Raw genomic sequence first — 13,236 nt, 5'->3', positions numbered from 1 at the left:
ATTATTTATTAATTATACTGTTAATCCAACACATTCTATGCAGAGTACATCATGAGAAACGCTGGGCTGGAAGAAACACAAGCTGGAATCAAGATTGCCGGGAGAAATATCAATAACCTCAGATATGCGGATGATACCACCCTTATGGCAGAAAGTGAAGAAGAACTAAAGAGCCTCTTGATGAAGGTGAAGGAGGAGAGTGAAAAAGTTGGCTTAAAGCTCAACGTTCAGAAAACTAAGATCGTGGCATCTGGTCCCATCACTCCATGGGAAATAGATGGGGAAACAGTAGAAACAGTGTCAGACTTTATTTTTTTGGGCTCCAGAATCACTGCTGATGGTGACTGCAGCCATGAAATTAAAAGACGCTTACTCCTTGGAAGGAAGGTTATGGGCAACCTAGATAGCATATTTAAAAGCAGAGACATTACTTTGCCAACAAAAGTCCGTCTAGTCAAGGCTGTGGTTTTTCCAGTGGTCATGTATGGATGTGAGAATTGGACGGTGAAGAAAGCTGAGCGCCGCAGAATTGATGCTTTTGAACTGTGGTGTTGGAGAAGACTCTTGAGAGTCCGTTCGACTGCAAGGAGATCCAATCAATCCATCCTAAAAGAGATCAATCCTGGGTGTTCATTGGACGATCTGATGTTGAAGCTGAAACTCCAATACTTTGGGCACCTCATGCGAAGAGTTGACTCATTGGAAAAGACCCTAATGCTGGGTAGGATTGGGGGTGGGAGGAGAAGGGGACAACAGAGGATGAGATGGCTGGATGGCATCACTGACTCGATGGGCATGGGTTTGGGTAGACTCCGGGAGTTGGTGATGGACAGAGAGGCCTGGCATGCTGCAATTCATGGGGTCGCAAAGAGTCGGACGCGCGTGAGCGACTGAACTGAACTGAACTGATATAGTTCTCTTTAGTGGCTGCAGCAGTTTGCATTCCCACCAACAGTGGAAGAGGGTTCCTTTTTCTCTGCACCCTCTCCAGCATTTATTATTTGTAGACTTTTTAATGATGGCCATTCTAAGTGGTATGATCTGATGCCTGATTGTAGTTTTGTTTTGCATTTCTCTAATAATTAGCAGTATTGGGCATCTTTTCATATGTCTGTTGCCCATTTGTGTATCTTCTTTCGAGAAATGTCTGTTTAGGTTTTCTGCCCATTTTTTGATGGTTTGTTTGGTTTTTTTATACTAAGCTATGGGAGCTGATTATAGATTTTGGAAATCTATCCCTAATCAATTGCTTTATTTGCAAATGTTTCCTCCCAGTTGCTCAGCTGTCTTTTTGTTTTGTTTATGGTTTCCTTTGCTGTGCAAAAGGTTTTAAGTTTTAATTATTTATCATTTGTTGGTTTTTGTTTTTATTTTCATTACTCTAGGAGACAGATACAACAAAATATTGCTGGGATTTATGTCTGAGAATATTTCAATATGTTGTCTTCTGGGAGTTTATGATGTCATATCTTATACTTAGGTCTTTAATCCATTTTAAGTTTATTTGTATATATGGTGTTAGAGAATGTTCTAATTTCATTCTTTTACATCAGCTATCCAGTTTTCCAAGCACCACTTATTGAAGAGACTGTTTTTTGCATTGTTTATTCTTATCTCCTTTGTTGTGGATTAATTGACCATGAGTGTGTGGTTATATTTCTTGGCTTTCTATCCTGTTCCATTTGATCTGTATGTATGTTTTTATGTCAGTACCATACTGTTTTGATTACTGTAGCTTTGTAGTATAGTCTGAAGTCCTCCAGCTCCATTTTTCTTTCTCAAGATTGTTTTGGCTATTTTGGGTCTTTTGTGTTTCCATACAAATTTTAAGACTTTTGTTCTGTGAAAAATGCCATAGGTGATTTGATAGGGATTGCATAGAACCTGTAGATTGCCTTGGGTAGTATGGTCATTTTAACAATATTGATTCTTCCAGTCCAAGAACACTGTATATCTTTCCAGCTGTTTGAGTTGTTTTAAATTTCTTTCATCAACATCTTTACAGTTTTCAGAGTATGGATCTTTTGCCTCCTTAACTGGGTTTATTCCTAAATATTTTAGTCTTTTTGATGCAATGGTAAATGGGATTGTTGCCTTACTTTCTCTTTCTGACATTTTGTTGCTAGTGTATAGAAATGCAACATATTTCTATATATTAATTTTGTATCCAGCAACTTTACTGAATTTATTGATAAGCTCTAGTAGTTTCCTGGTGGCATCTTTTGGATTTTCTATGTATAGCATCATGTCATCTGTAAGCAGTGACAGTTTTACTTCTTTTCCAATTTTGATTGCTTTTATTTTTTCTTCTCTGAATGCTGTAGCTAGGACTTCCAAAACTATGTTGAATAAAAGTGGCAAGAGTGAACATGCTTGTCTTTTTCCTGATCCTAGAGGAGTGCTTTCAATTTTTCACCTTTGAGTATGATGTTAGTTGTGGGTTTGTTCATAATATGACTTTTATTATGTTAAGGTGTGTTCCTTTTATGCCCACTTTCTGAAGAGTTTTTATCATATTTTGATGTTGAATTTTATCAAAGATTTTTTCTTCATCTGTTGAGATGATCATATGGTTTTTATTTTTCAGTTTGTTCATGTGGTGTATCACATTGACTGATCTGCAGATACTGAGAAATCTCTTGTATCCCTGGAATAAATACTACTTAATCATGATATACAATCCTCTAAATGCATTGTTCAAGTCAGTTTGCTAGTATTTTGTTGAGGACTTTTGTATTAATAATCTGTGTTCATCAGGTGATGGCCTGTAATTTTCTTTTTTTGTGTGATATCTTTGTCATATCAGGGTAATGGTGGCTTCATAGAGTGAGGTCAAGAGTGTTGCTTCCTCTGCCATTTTGTTGGCACGATTTCAGAAGGATAGATGTTAACTCTTCTCTAAGTGTTTGGTAGAATGCACCTGTGAAGCCATCTGGTCCTGGTCTTTTGTTTGTTGGGACTTTTTCTAAGCACTGATTGAAGTTAATTACTGGATGTTTGTTCGTTCATGCTTTCTATTTCTTTGTGATTCAGTCTTGGGAGATTGTACCTTCCCAGGAACTTGTCCATTCCTGCTAGGTTGTTTGTTTTGTTGGCATATAGTTGCTCATAGTATTTTCTCATTACCCTTCATATTTCTGTGGTGTCAGTTTTAACTTCCCCTTTTTCATTTTTGACTTTATTGATTTGGGCCTTCTCTCTGTTTTGTTTTGGTTTTGTGTGTGTGTGTGTGTGTTCTTCCCCCCACTGAGTCTGATAAAATAGAGGTTTGTCAATTTTGTTTATCTTTTCAAGGAACCAGTTCTTAGTTTCATTGATCTTCTTTATTTCTTTGTCTCTATTTCATTTATTTAAAGTCTCCCATCATTATTGTGTTACTGTCAATGTCTTCTTTTAGATCTGTTAAGATTTACTTTATGGTTTCTTTCCTTCTACTAACTTTGTGTTTTATTTCCTCATCTTTTTCTAGTTGCTTTAGGTGCAAGGTTAGGTTGTTCGAGATTTTTCTTTCTTCCTGAGTTAGGTTTGTATCACTGTAAACATTTGTCTTAGAACTGCTATGTCCAGTAAATAGACTTTGGATTAATGTGTTTGTGTTTTCATTTGTCTCCAGGTATTTTTTTATTTCCTCATTGATTTCATGACCCATGACCCACTTTTTTTTTGCAGCTTTTTTTTTTCTCATAGTTGATTGCTAATCTCGTAGCATTGTGATTGAAAAAGATGCTTGATATGATTTCCGTCTAATTTACTGAGTCTTGCTTTGTGGCCTAGCATGTAATCTGTCCTGGAGGATGTTCCATGTGCAGTTGAAAAGAATGTGTGTTCTACTGCTTTCAAATGGAATGTTCTATAAATATCAGTAAGGTGATCTACCATAATGTATAACTTAAGACCTATATTTCCCTATTTATTTTCTGTCAGGATGCTCTGTCCATTAATATAAGTGGATATTAATGTCTCCCATTATTATTGGGTTACTATCAATTGTCCTTTTAGATTTGTTAACATTTTAGTTGTACATTCAGGTACTTTTATGTTGGCTGCATATATGTTTATGCAGCCATTATATGTTATTGGATAGATCTTTTGGTCATTGTGTAATGTCCTTCTTTGTCTCTTGTAACTCTTTATTGTAAAGTCTGTTTTGTTTCATATAAGTATTGCTACATCAACTTTCTGTTGATTCCATTTTCATGGAATACCTTTTTGCATCCCATCACTTTTAGTATGTGTCTCTAGATCTGAAGTGGGTCTCTTGTAGGCAGAATGTATACAGGTCCTGTTTTTGTACCTGTTCATCCAGACTGTGTTTTTTGGTTGGAGCATTTAGTCTGCTTACATTTAAGGTAATTATCAACAAGTATGTTTCTGTTGCCAGTTTATTAACTGTTTTGGATTTGTTTCTGTAGATCTTTTCTTCCCCCTTTCTTTTGTTCTCTTATGATTTGATGACTATCTTTAATGTTACGTGTGGATATCTTTTTCCTTTTTTTGTGTATGCCTATTATAGATTTTTGTTTTACAGTTACCCTGAGGTTTTTGTATAGGAGTCTATATACATACATGCTTGTTTTAAGTTGCTGATCTGTTAATTTCTTTTTTTTTATTTTAAATTAGTTTATTTATCTATTTTTTAACTTTCCAATATTGTATTGGTTTTGCCATACATTGACATGAATCCACCATGGGTGTACATGTTTTCCCCTTCCAGAACCCCCCTCCCACCTCCCTCCCCATCCCATCCCTCCAGGTTATCCTGGTGCACCAGCCCCGAGCACCCTGTATCGTGCATCGAAGCTGGACTGGCGATTTGTTTCACATATGATAATTTACATGCTTCAGTGCCATTCTCCCATATCATCCTGCCCTCGCCCTCTCCCATAGAGTCCATAATACTGTTCTATTTATCTGTGTCTGTTTTGATGTCTCGCATACAGGGTTATCTTTACCGATTAACTAAATACCATATATATGTGTTAGTATACTGTATTGGTGTTTTTCTTTCTGTCTTACTTCACTCTGTATAATAGGCTCCAGTTTCATCCACCTCATTAGAAATGATTCAAATGTATTCTTTTTAATGGCTGAGTAATATCTTTTTCCTTTTTTTGTGTATGCCTATTATAGATTTTTGTTTTGCAGTCACCATGAGGTTTTTGTATAGCAGTCTATATACATACATGCTGTTTTAAATTGCTGATCTGTTCATTTCAAATGCATTTTATAGTCTCTTCCCTTCTCTTTGCAGATTTTCTGCTGAAAAATCAGCTGATAGCATTATAGGAGTTCCCTGTATGTTACTGTTGCTTTTCCATTGTTCCTTTTTATAATCTTATCTTCAAATTTTTGTCATTGTGATCACAGTATGTCTTGGTGTGCTCCTCTGTGAGTTAACCCCGTATGAAACTCTGTGCTTCTTGGACTTGGGTGACTGTTTCCTTTCCCGAGTAGGAAAGTTTTCAGCTATTACCTCTTCAAATATTTTTTTCAAGCCCTTTACTCTCATCTCTTTTTGGGGCCTCTATCCTGTAAATATTAGCACATTTAGTGTTGCCCCAAAGGTCTCTTAAAAACTGATCTGCTATCATCTTATTCTCTTTTCTGTTCAACAGTAGTGATTTCCACTGCTCTGTCTTCCAGCTCACTGATCTGTTTCCTGCCTCATTGAGTCCACTGTTGATTCCTTCTGGTGTAGTTTTTAGTTACTGTATTTCTCAATTCTGTTTAGTTGTTCCTTTTATTTTCTCACTTTTTTCCTAAAAACTTCTAATTTCTTTCTCTGTACATCCACTCTCCTTTCACATCCTTTGATCATCTTTACAATCATTACTTTTAACTCTTTCTTGGATGAATTTTCTATCTCTATGTCACTTACTCTTATGGGGTGTTATCTTATTCCTTCGTCTGAAACATATTCCCTCTGTCACCTCATTTTGTTTAAATTGCTATTTATATTTTTATGAATGTGGTAGGTGAGTTACATTTCTCAATCTTGTAGAAGTGGCCCTCTGTAGGAAATGTCCTATGTGTCCCAACAGTGCACCTCCCCTCTTCGCATACAAGGGCCAGGAGCCAGCTGGTCCCAGGGTATTATCTGGCTTGCATTTGTGGACTCAGTCTACAGGCTGCAGGACTGTGGTTTTCTTGCTTGTGATGTCTGTCCCCTGGTGGGTAAGGCTGGTCTAGAGGCTTGTGCAAGCTTCCTGCAGGAGGGGCTGGTGCCTGCCCCCTGGTGGGTAGAACTGGGTCTTGTCCCTGTTGTTGGCAGGGTCATATCTTAGGGCATGTATAGAAGTGGCTATGGGCTCAGGAAGTGGAAGTCTTCGGGTATCCTGTCTTCTGGTGGGTGAGACTGTATCCCTGCCCAGTTTGTTATTTCGCTTGAGGTGTCTCTGCACTCCCTGGAGTCTATAGGCTGTTGGCTAGGGCCAGGCTGGTGCCAAAATGTCAGCCTCCACGAGAGCTTATGCAGGTGAATGCTCCCTGATATATCTACCACCAGTGTCTGTCCCCAGTGTGAGCCACCAACGATCTCCCACCTCCCCAGGAGACCCTCCAAGACCAGCAAGTGGGTCTGGCCCAAGTTCCTATCATATTGCTCCTTTTGTCCTTGATCTTGGCCTGCTTGAGATTTTGTGTGTATCTTTTAAGAGTGAAGTCTGTATTTCGCTCAAGGCTACAGAGATCCTGCAATCATGCCCTACTAGCCTTTGAAGCTAAATGTTCTCCTCTTTCTGGTACCAGGTATCCAGCAAAGGCTCACATGTGGGAGAACATCTGTAATAATTCTCCAGTTTGTGGGTCACCTACCTAGGGGTTAAATGGATTTGATCATATTGCAAGTCTACCTCTCCACCTGTCTTGTGGTTCCTTCTTTAATATTTTCTGGTATGTTCCAGTGTTTTTCATCAGGTTTTCTTTCTGCGGTAAGGTGTCATTTTGGTGTGCTTATGAGAGGATATTCTTAGCTTAAGGTCCTGCCATCCACTCTCCTCAGTCACTTATTCTTTATAACACTTTACACTTGCCACTTACCCTGTGTTCATTTCCTCGACTGACTAGATCTGTTTGCCTAATGAGCAGCAAGCCAAATTCTGAAACACCACGGTTGCAGCAGGAAAGGGTTTATTCCCAAGGCAGCCAAGTGAGAAGGGAAAACAAATCTCAAATTTTCTTGAAATTTTTGTCAATTTCAATTGAATTGATAAATTTAGCTTTTAATTAATGACTTTAATTATTTAATTTCATAACAAAGTTATTATTTAACTATAGTCTGTCTTTGATTTATTTTCAAAGTGGATGGATTGGTATATATTAGGCCATTTATTTGATTTCTGTTTTCATGCACTTACTGTAAAAATAGTTAACAATTTTTCCCAAAACAACAATACGTAATTTTAAATATTTGCTTAAGTCAGCAATAAACATAACAAATATTCTGAAAGTGCTTCTTGGAGAGTATTTCAGTTGACTTGTGAAAATGAATATGGGAGGAAATTTAAAGCATGTGTATGTTTATTAGCTCATTGAGTACTTGTTAAATTGCTTGTAAATTACTTATATTCTTTGAGACTGCTAACTTTACTTAATGAAACATCTTTTCATTGACATTTGATGTTTGTTATCTAATAGGGACCAACATTTGTACAGCAGTGACCCGTTATATGTTCCAGATGACAGAGTTTTTGTTACTGAAACACAGGTTATTCGGGAAACCCTATGGTAAGATCCGTTAACCTAATTCATAGTCTAAAGACTTTATTAATGAGAAGCAGAATTTTGATTTTTTAAAGAAAGATGTTTGAGGGTATTTCACATGCATATTAAAAATAGGCCATTAGATTTGAACCCAAAACAGGTCCTTAGGCACCTAATCTAGTGCTGTTACCTGCTGAGATTTCCAGGTTCTGGTTCTCAAAAGTGGGAAGATGTGTTTTGACCATCACCTATGTGAGGAAATGCTTTAACAACACTGTTTTGGACTTTTTTAAAGATGAAATTGAAATATGTTGAGTCTTAAAATAATAAGATGAAAAGATTGATGTCTTTTATTTTCTGATTATATTACCTCTTTGCCCTCCCTCACCTTTCTGTTCGGAATCTTTATTTGAATTTCCTAGACATTACTGTAGTGAATATTTTTTTAGACTTATATTCATCTTTTCATTTCATTTCAGGTTACTTTCAGGGGTAAAAAAGCTCTTTATATTTCAGTTGATTGATGGAAAAGTAACTGTGAGGAACAATATTATAGTAACTCATTTGACACATGTAAGTTATTTGTGCTTGTAATTAAGATTTATATAAACCATGGTTATGTAATTTTATAGCATTTTGCAATATTGAAATTAACTACTAAACAAGTTTCAGAAGGCAAAATTAAGTTTGTGTCTTTAGAGTGCTTGGAGAATTCTTTAATATTGTTTGTGGTGTTCATATTTAGTTTTGTATTTTCTGTCATTTCGTATTGGGAAAGCTATCTACTATAATTTTTTGCCTGTAGTACATATACCTTTTATGTGTTTTGAAACAGTATAAGCCACAGTTCTATACTGTATAAAATTTAATACTTAAGCTGTTTCCTCTGAATGTAAAACTAAATATTTACTTTATTACTTTGTCTTTTGATAAGCATACTGTTTCAAGCAGTCACAAAAGAAATATTTTATAGTGAGGGAAATACTCACTAGAATTCCTGTGGAAGTCTGACTATAAATCATTGTGGTTTGCTTCTGTTGTAGAGCTGTTTGCGATCAGTGCTAGAACAAATCGCAGCATATGGCCAGGTTGTGTTTCGACTCCAGGAATTCATTGATGAAGTCATGGGGCATAGTTCTGAAAGCATATTACCTGGAAATGGTTCTGTTCCTAAGAAATCAACAGAAGCACCTTTTAGAACATACCAGGCTTTCATGTGGGCCCTATACAAATACTTCATTAATTTCAAAGAAGAACTTGCAGAAATTGAGAAGTGCATCATCAATAATGGTATTTAAATATTCTTCCTTTAATAATTGATATGATTTGAAATTTACATGGCAAATAAGTAATTGTCCTGAATACACTCGTTTTTTTTAATTATTTTAAATTTGTATTTTTAAGCCATTCATATCTCTAAAAATCCAAACAGTATAGAAAGATTTACAGCAAAAATTTTTTCTCCTGCACTGGTTCTCCATTCCAGAGGCAACCAAGTGATGCATTTCTTGAGCATCCTTCCAGGTATAATTTAGACATATGAAAGCAATACATATTCATATCCACAGGCCTAGTAGTCTTTTCACTACTGTCTTCAAATTGTTTTCTAATTTAAATTTTGAGAATTAAATCATACAAGTATTTAATTAAAGAGCCTCCTCATTCTTTTTTTTTTTTTTTTTTTACCAACTGAGCATTTTGTTGTATGGCTGTATTGTAGACCAGTGCCCTTTTCACAGACATTTGGGCTGTGTCTGATCTTTTCCTGTTGCCAGCTTCAGTGAGAACCACTTACATATCAGTGATTGTGCACATGTGCAGCAGATTACCTATAGCACAGATTCTTAAGAGTGAGATTGCTGAATCAAAAGGTATGTGATGGCTTATGTGATTTTAGTAGTTATTGTCACATTGTTCTCCGTGGAGGTATAGATAAATAACTTTTCACCCTTGCTGGGAATATATATGAGTATGCATTTGTTCAGTCTTGTCAGCAGTGTGTTATCAAACTTTTGGATCTTCACCAGTATGTTAGGTGAAAATGGTAGCCCAGTGCAGGTTTTTCTCCCTTAACTTTTATATGCAACTGTTGTAAAAAAAATTGTACATCGTGGTCCCATGTTCACATCACCCAGCATCCTTTGTGTTGACACCTAAAATACATTAATCAAAACTAGGAGATTGACACTGACACAATACCATAACTAGTCTGCAGGCCTGACATGGGTTTCACCACTTTTGCAGGTGCTTGTTTTTCAAGGAGGTAAGTCAGTCTTTCTCTAGTTCTTTGGCATTTTACCACATGTGTAGATTTGTATTACCACCTCCATATTTAGGATTCACAGCTGTTCCTGACCAGGGAACTAGCTCTTGCTGCCCTTATTACTCACCCTTTTCTGCCTCCCCTCACTGAAACAGTAGCCCACTATATTCTGTTTTATTTGCCCAGTCTAGTTTTATTTTGTAGTCTTTTTTTCGTGAGGTTGAACATCTTTCTGTATGTTTAAGAATCACTTGAATTTCCTTTCCTGTGAATTGTCAGTTCCTTTAATTATTTTTCTGCTGAATTGTCTTTTCCTTCTTTTAGGGAGTTCTTTCTTGGGGAAATTAGTTCCTTGTAACATGAGATTAAAACCCACTATCCTGGACTCACCTCGTGGTCCAGTGGTTAAGAGTCTGCTTGCCAGTGCAGTGTACACAGGTTCAGTCCCTGGTCTGGGAAGATCCCACATGCTGTGGGGCAGCTAAGTTCGTGCTCACTAGAGCCGTTGCTCTGCAACAAGAGAAGACACCCAATGAGAAGCCACAACTAGAGTAGCCACTGTTTAGTGCAGCTAGACAAAGGTTGCGTTCAGCAACAAAGACTCAGTGCAGCCAAAAGTAAATTAAAAAAGAAAAAAGAAAAACCGTCCTCCAATATTCCATGCTTTTCCATAAGTGGCTTAGCATTTATATCACATTTCGAATGCAGATATTTTTCCTTGCTAAGGAGTTTGATTTCTTGATATTTGCAGATACTACAGTAACTCTTGCAATAGTGGTGGACAAGTTGTCACCTCGATTGGCTCAACTCAAAGTTCTGCACAAAGTGTTTAGTACTGGAGTAGCAGAAGTTCCACCTGACACTCGAAATGTTGTCCGAGCATCTCATCTGCTCAACACCTTGTACAAAGCCATTCTTGAATACGACAATGTTGGAGAAGCCTCTGAGCAAACTGTAGGTGGGATCCTTGTCTAGTCCACTGTGTGTGACTCATTCTGCTCAGAATAGGAGTGGTGGATAGCCTGTTGTAGATCTTTGTAAAAATGGTGTGTCAGACAGTTGTGAGTTTTTAAATTAGCTTCTAAATTTGAGGCTGCATAAAACTAGCTTTTCAGCTGTAGTTGCCAAGCTCACCAGATGACTGTGGCAAAAATAGAGCAAAACATAAAATAAAAGCAAGATGGGAAAAATACCTAGCTGACTTCGATACAGATATTCACCATACCCTTTGTTAAATACAAATACAAATTTATTATATGATGTGTCTAGAGTAGCCAAACTCATAGAAACAGAGAGGAGAATGAGAATGTTGGTTACCAGGAGCTGGGGAAGAAGAGAAAAGGGGATAGTTAATGGGTACATAGTTTCAGTTTTGCGGCATGCAAAAGATTAGAAAGGTCTATTTTCACAACAGTGTGAATATACTTAAAACTGCCAATCTGTGCACTTTGGTTAAGATAGTATATTTTTTTACTATAATTTAAAAATGGAAATCTAACTAGAGACTTTGATGTAGATAGCTGCAGGTTTGCTTGGGCACATAACTTAGGTGTTTCGCCTAGTTTGTTGGTGTGACCCTTATTTCCTCACCATTTTGGTACTGCATTTCAATTAAAAGGAAGTTGATTTCTTTCATCTCTGTACTTTCTTTTTTATTAATAACTGTAGTAGAATGAAATCACTTCCTTGTTGTTAATGGACATTTTGCTAATAGCACTGTTTGGATAGGGTTTGGATTGTCCAGTTTAGAACTGTTGCTCCTGTGTAACTTTCACTACTAAGAAAGCACTGTTATGGACAGTATGGTTTCTCATATTTAAGTGAGGTTTTTCATAAAGATTTTATAGCATGTATTTTGGATTTTTAATTTCTTACTTTGTTTCAAAAAACATAGATGGATTTCCCTGGTGATCCAGTGGTTAAGACTCTGTGCTTCCACTGCAGGGGACGTGGTTTGATCCCCGGTTGGGGAACTAAGATCCCACGTGGCCAGTGTGGCAAAAAAAAAAAAAACAGGAATCACTTCTTAAAAGGTGCTTCAGAAATGCTTGAGTCTCAGCTTATCCAAGGACGAGGGAGTTCTGAGAATGGATGTGCATCTCCTCAGGTCTCGTTACTCTTCTCCCTCTGGGTGGAGACTGTGCGGCCCTACCTGCAGACTGTGGATGAGTGGATCGTGCATGGGCACCTGTGCGACTCTGCCAGGGAGTTCATCATCCAGAGGTGAGGGAGGCGCACCAGACATTGGCTCTTCTCCCCAACATTTCCATTGGCTTCAGATGATATGGGGGGGGGGGCAGTTCCAATAATAGAGCTGTGTTGTCACCACAGGTAAGTTCTCTTGCATTTTTATATAAATAGAAGACATCAGGTACCAGCCACCAAAAAAGTTTTTTCCAAGTTTTATGTCAATTCACAGCTTTCTGTATTAGCAAATTGCATTTTTTGGATTATAGTATGTTTATGGATGGCTGGTATGGTGAAAGGCACACCGAGTCCTTTGAAATGAATTGTTGTTCAGTCACTAAGTCATGACTTTGCATCCCATAGACTACAGAATGCCAGGCTTCCCTGTCCTTCACTATCTCCGACACTTGGCTCAAATTCATATCCATTGAGTCGGTAATGCTAGCTAATCATCTCATCCTCTGCCGTCCTCTTCTTTTGCTTTCAATGTTTCCCAGCATCAGAGTCTGTTCCAATGAGTTGGCTCTTCACATCAGGTGACCTGAGTATTGGAGCTTCAGCTTCAGCATCGGTCCTTCCAATGAAAATTTAGGGTTGGTTTCCTTTAGGATTATTGGTTTGATCTCCTTGCAGTCCAAGGAAATCTCAAGAGTTTTTTCCAGCACCACAGTTCAAAAGCATCAATTCTTCAGCGCTCAACCTTCTTTATGGTCCAACACTCACATCCGTACATGACTACTGGAAAAACCATAGCTTTGACTAGACGGACCTTTGTCGGCAAAGTGATGTCTTTGCTTTTAAATACGCTGTCTAGTCTTGCCCTAGCATTTCTTCCAAGGAGCAAGAGTCTTAATTGCATGACTTCAGTCACCATCCACAGTGATTTTGGAGCTCACGAAAAGAAAACCTGTTACTGCTTTGAATTTTTCCTCTTCTATTTGCCATGAAGTGGTGAATTAGGTGATGTCAAATGGCTTCATTAATGGCAATCAAAGAGAATAAATTAATGATGAGATAAAAGAAAGTATTACCAAACATACCTCTAATATATTTATTTCTCCTAGTTAGCTACTCTTTTTTTTAAA

At 37.4% G+C, this 13,236-nt stretch overlaps 1 protein-coding gene across 1 annotated transcript in view; it reads left to right on the top strand.

Moving 5' to 3' along the window:
- The window catches only part of TUBGCP5 (tubulin gamma complex component 5), a 56,341-nt gene that overhangs the window by 22,122 nt on the left and 20,983 nt on the right, over positions 1-13,236 (top strand). The window contains exons 8-12 of the mRNA XM_081583123.1: positions 7,636-7,725; positions 8,181-8,274; positions 8,745-8,991; positions 10,716-10,918; positions 12,072-12,187. Coding sequence (XP_081439249.1) covers positions 7,636-7,725; positions 8,181-8,274; positions 8,745-8,991; positions 10,716-10,918; positions 12,072-12,187 — 750 coding nt within the window. The remainder of the gene's footprint in view (positions 1-7,635; positions 7,726-8,180; positions 8,275-8,744; positions 8,992-10,715; positions 10,919-12,071; positions 12,188-13,236) is intronic.

Source organism: Giraffa tippelskirchi, chromosome 3 (assembly GCF_054371585.1).
Source record: "Giraffa tippelskirchi isolate mGirTip1 chromosome 3, T2T-mGirTip1v1.2.pri, whole genome shotgun sequence".
Lineage (NCBI taxonomy): Eukaryota > Metazoa > Chordata > Mammalia > Artiodactyla > Giraffidae > Giraffa > Giraffa tippelskirchi.
Note: the sequence above shows the minus strand (reverse complement) of the source record. Positions and strands in the feature narration are given on the sequence as shown.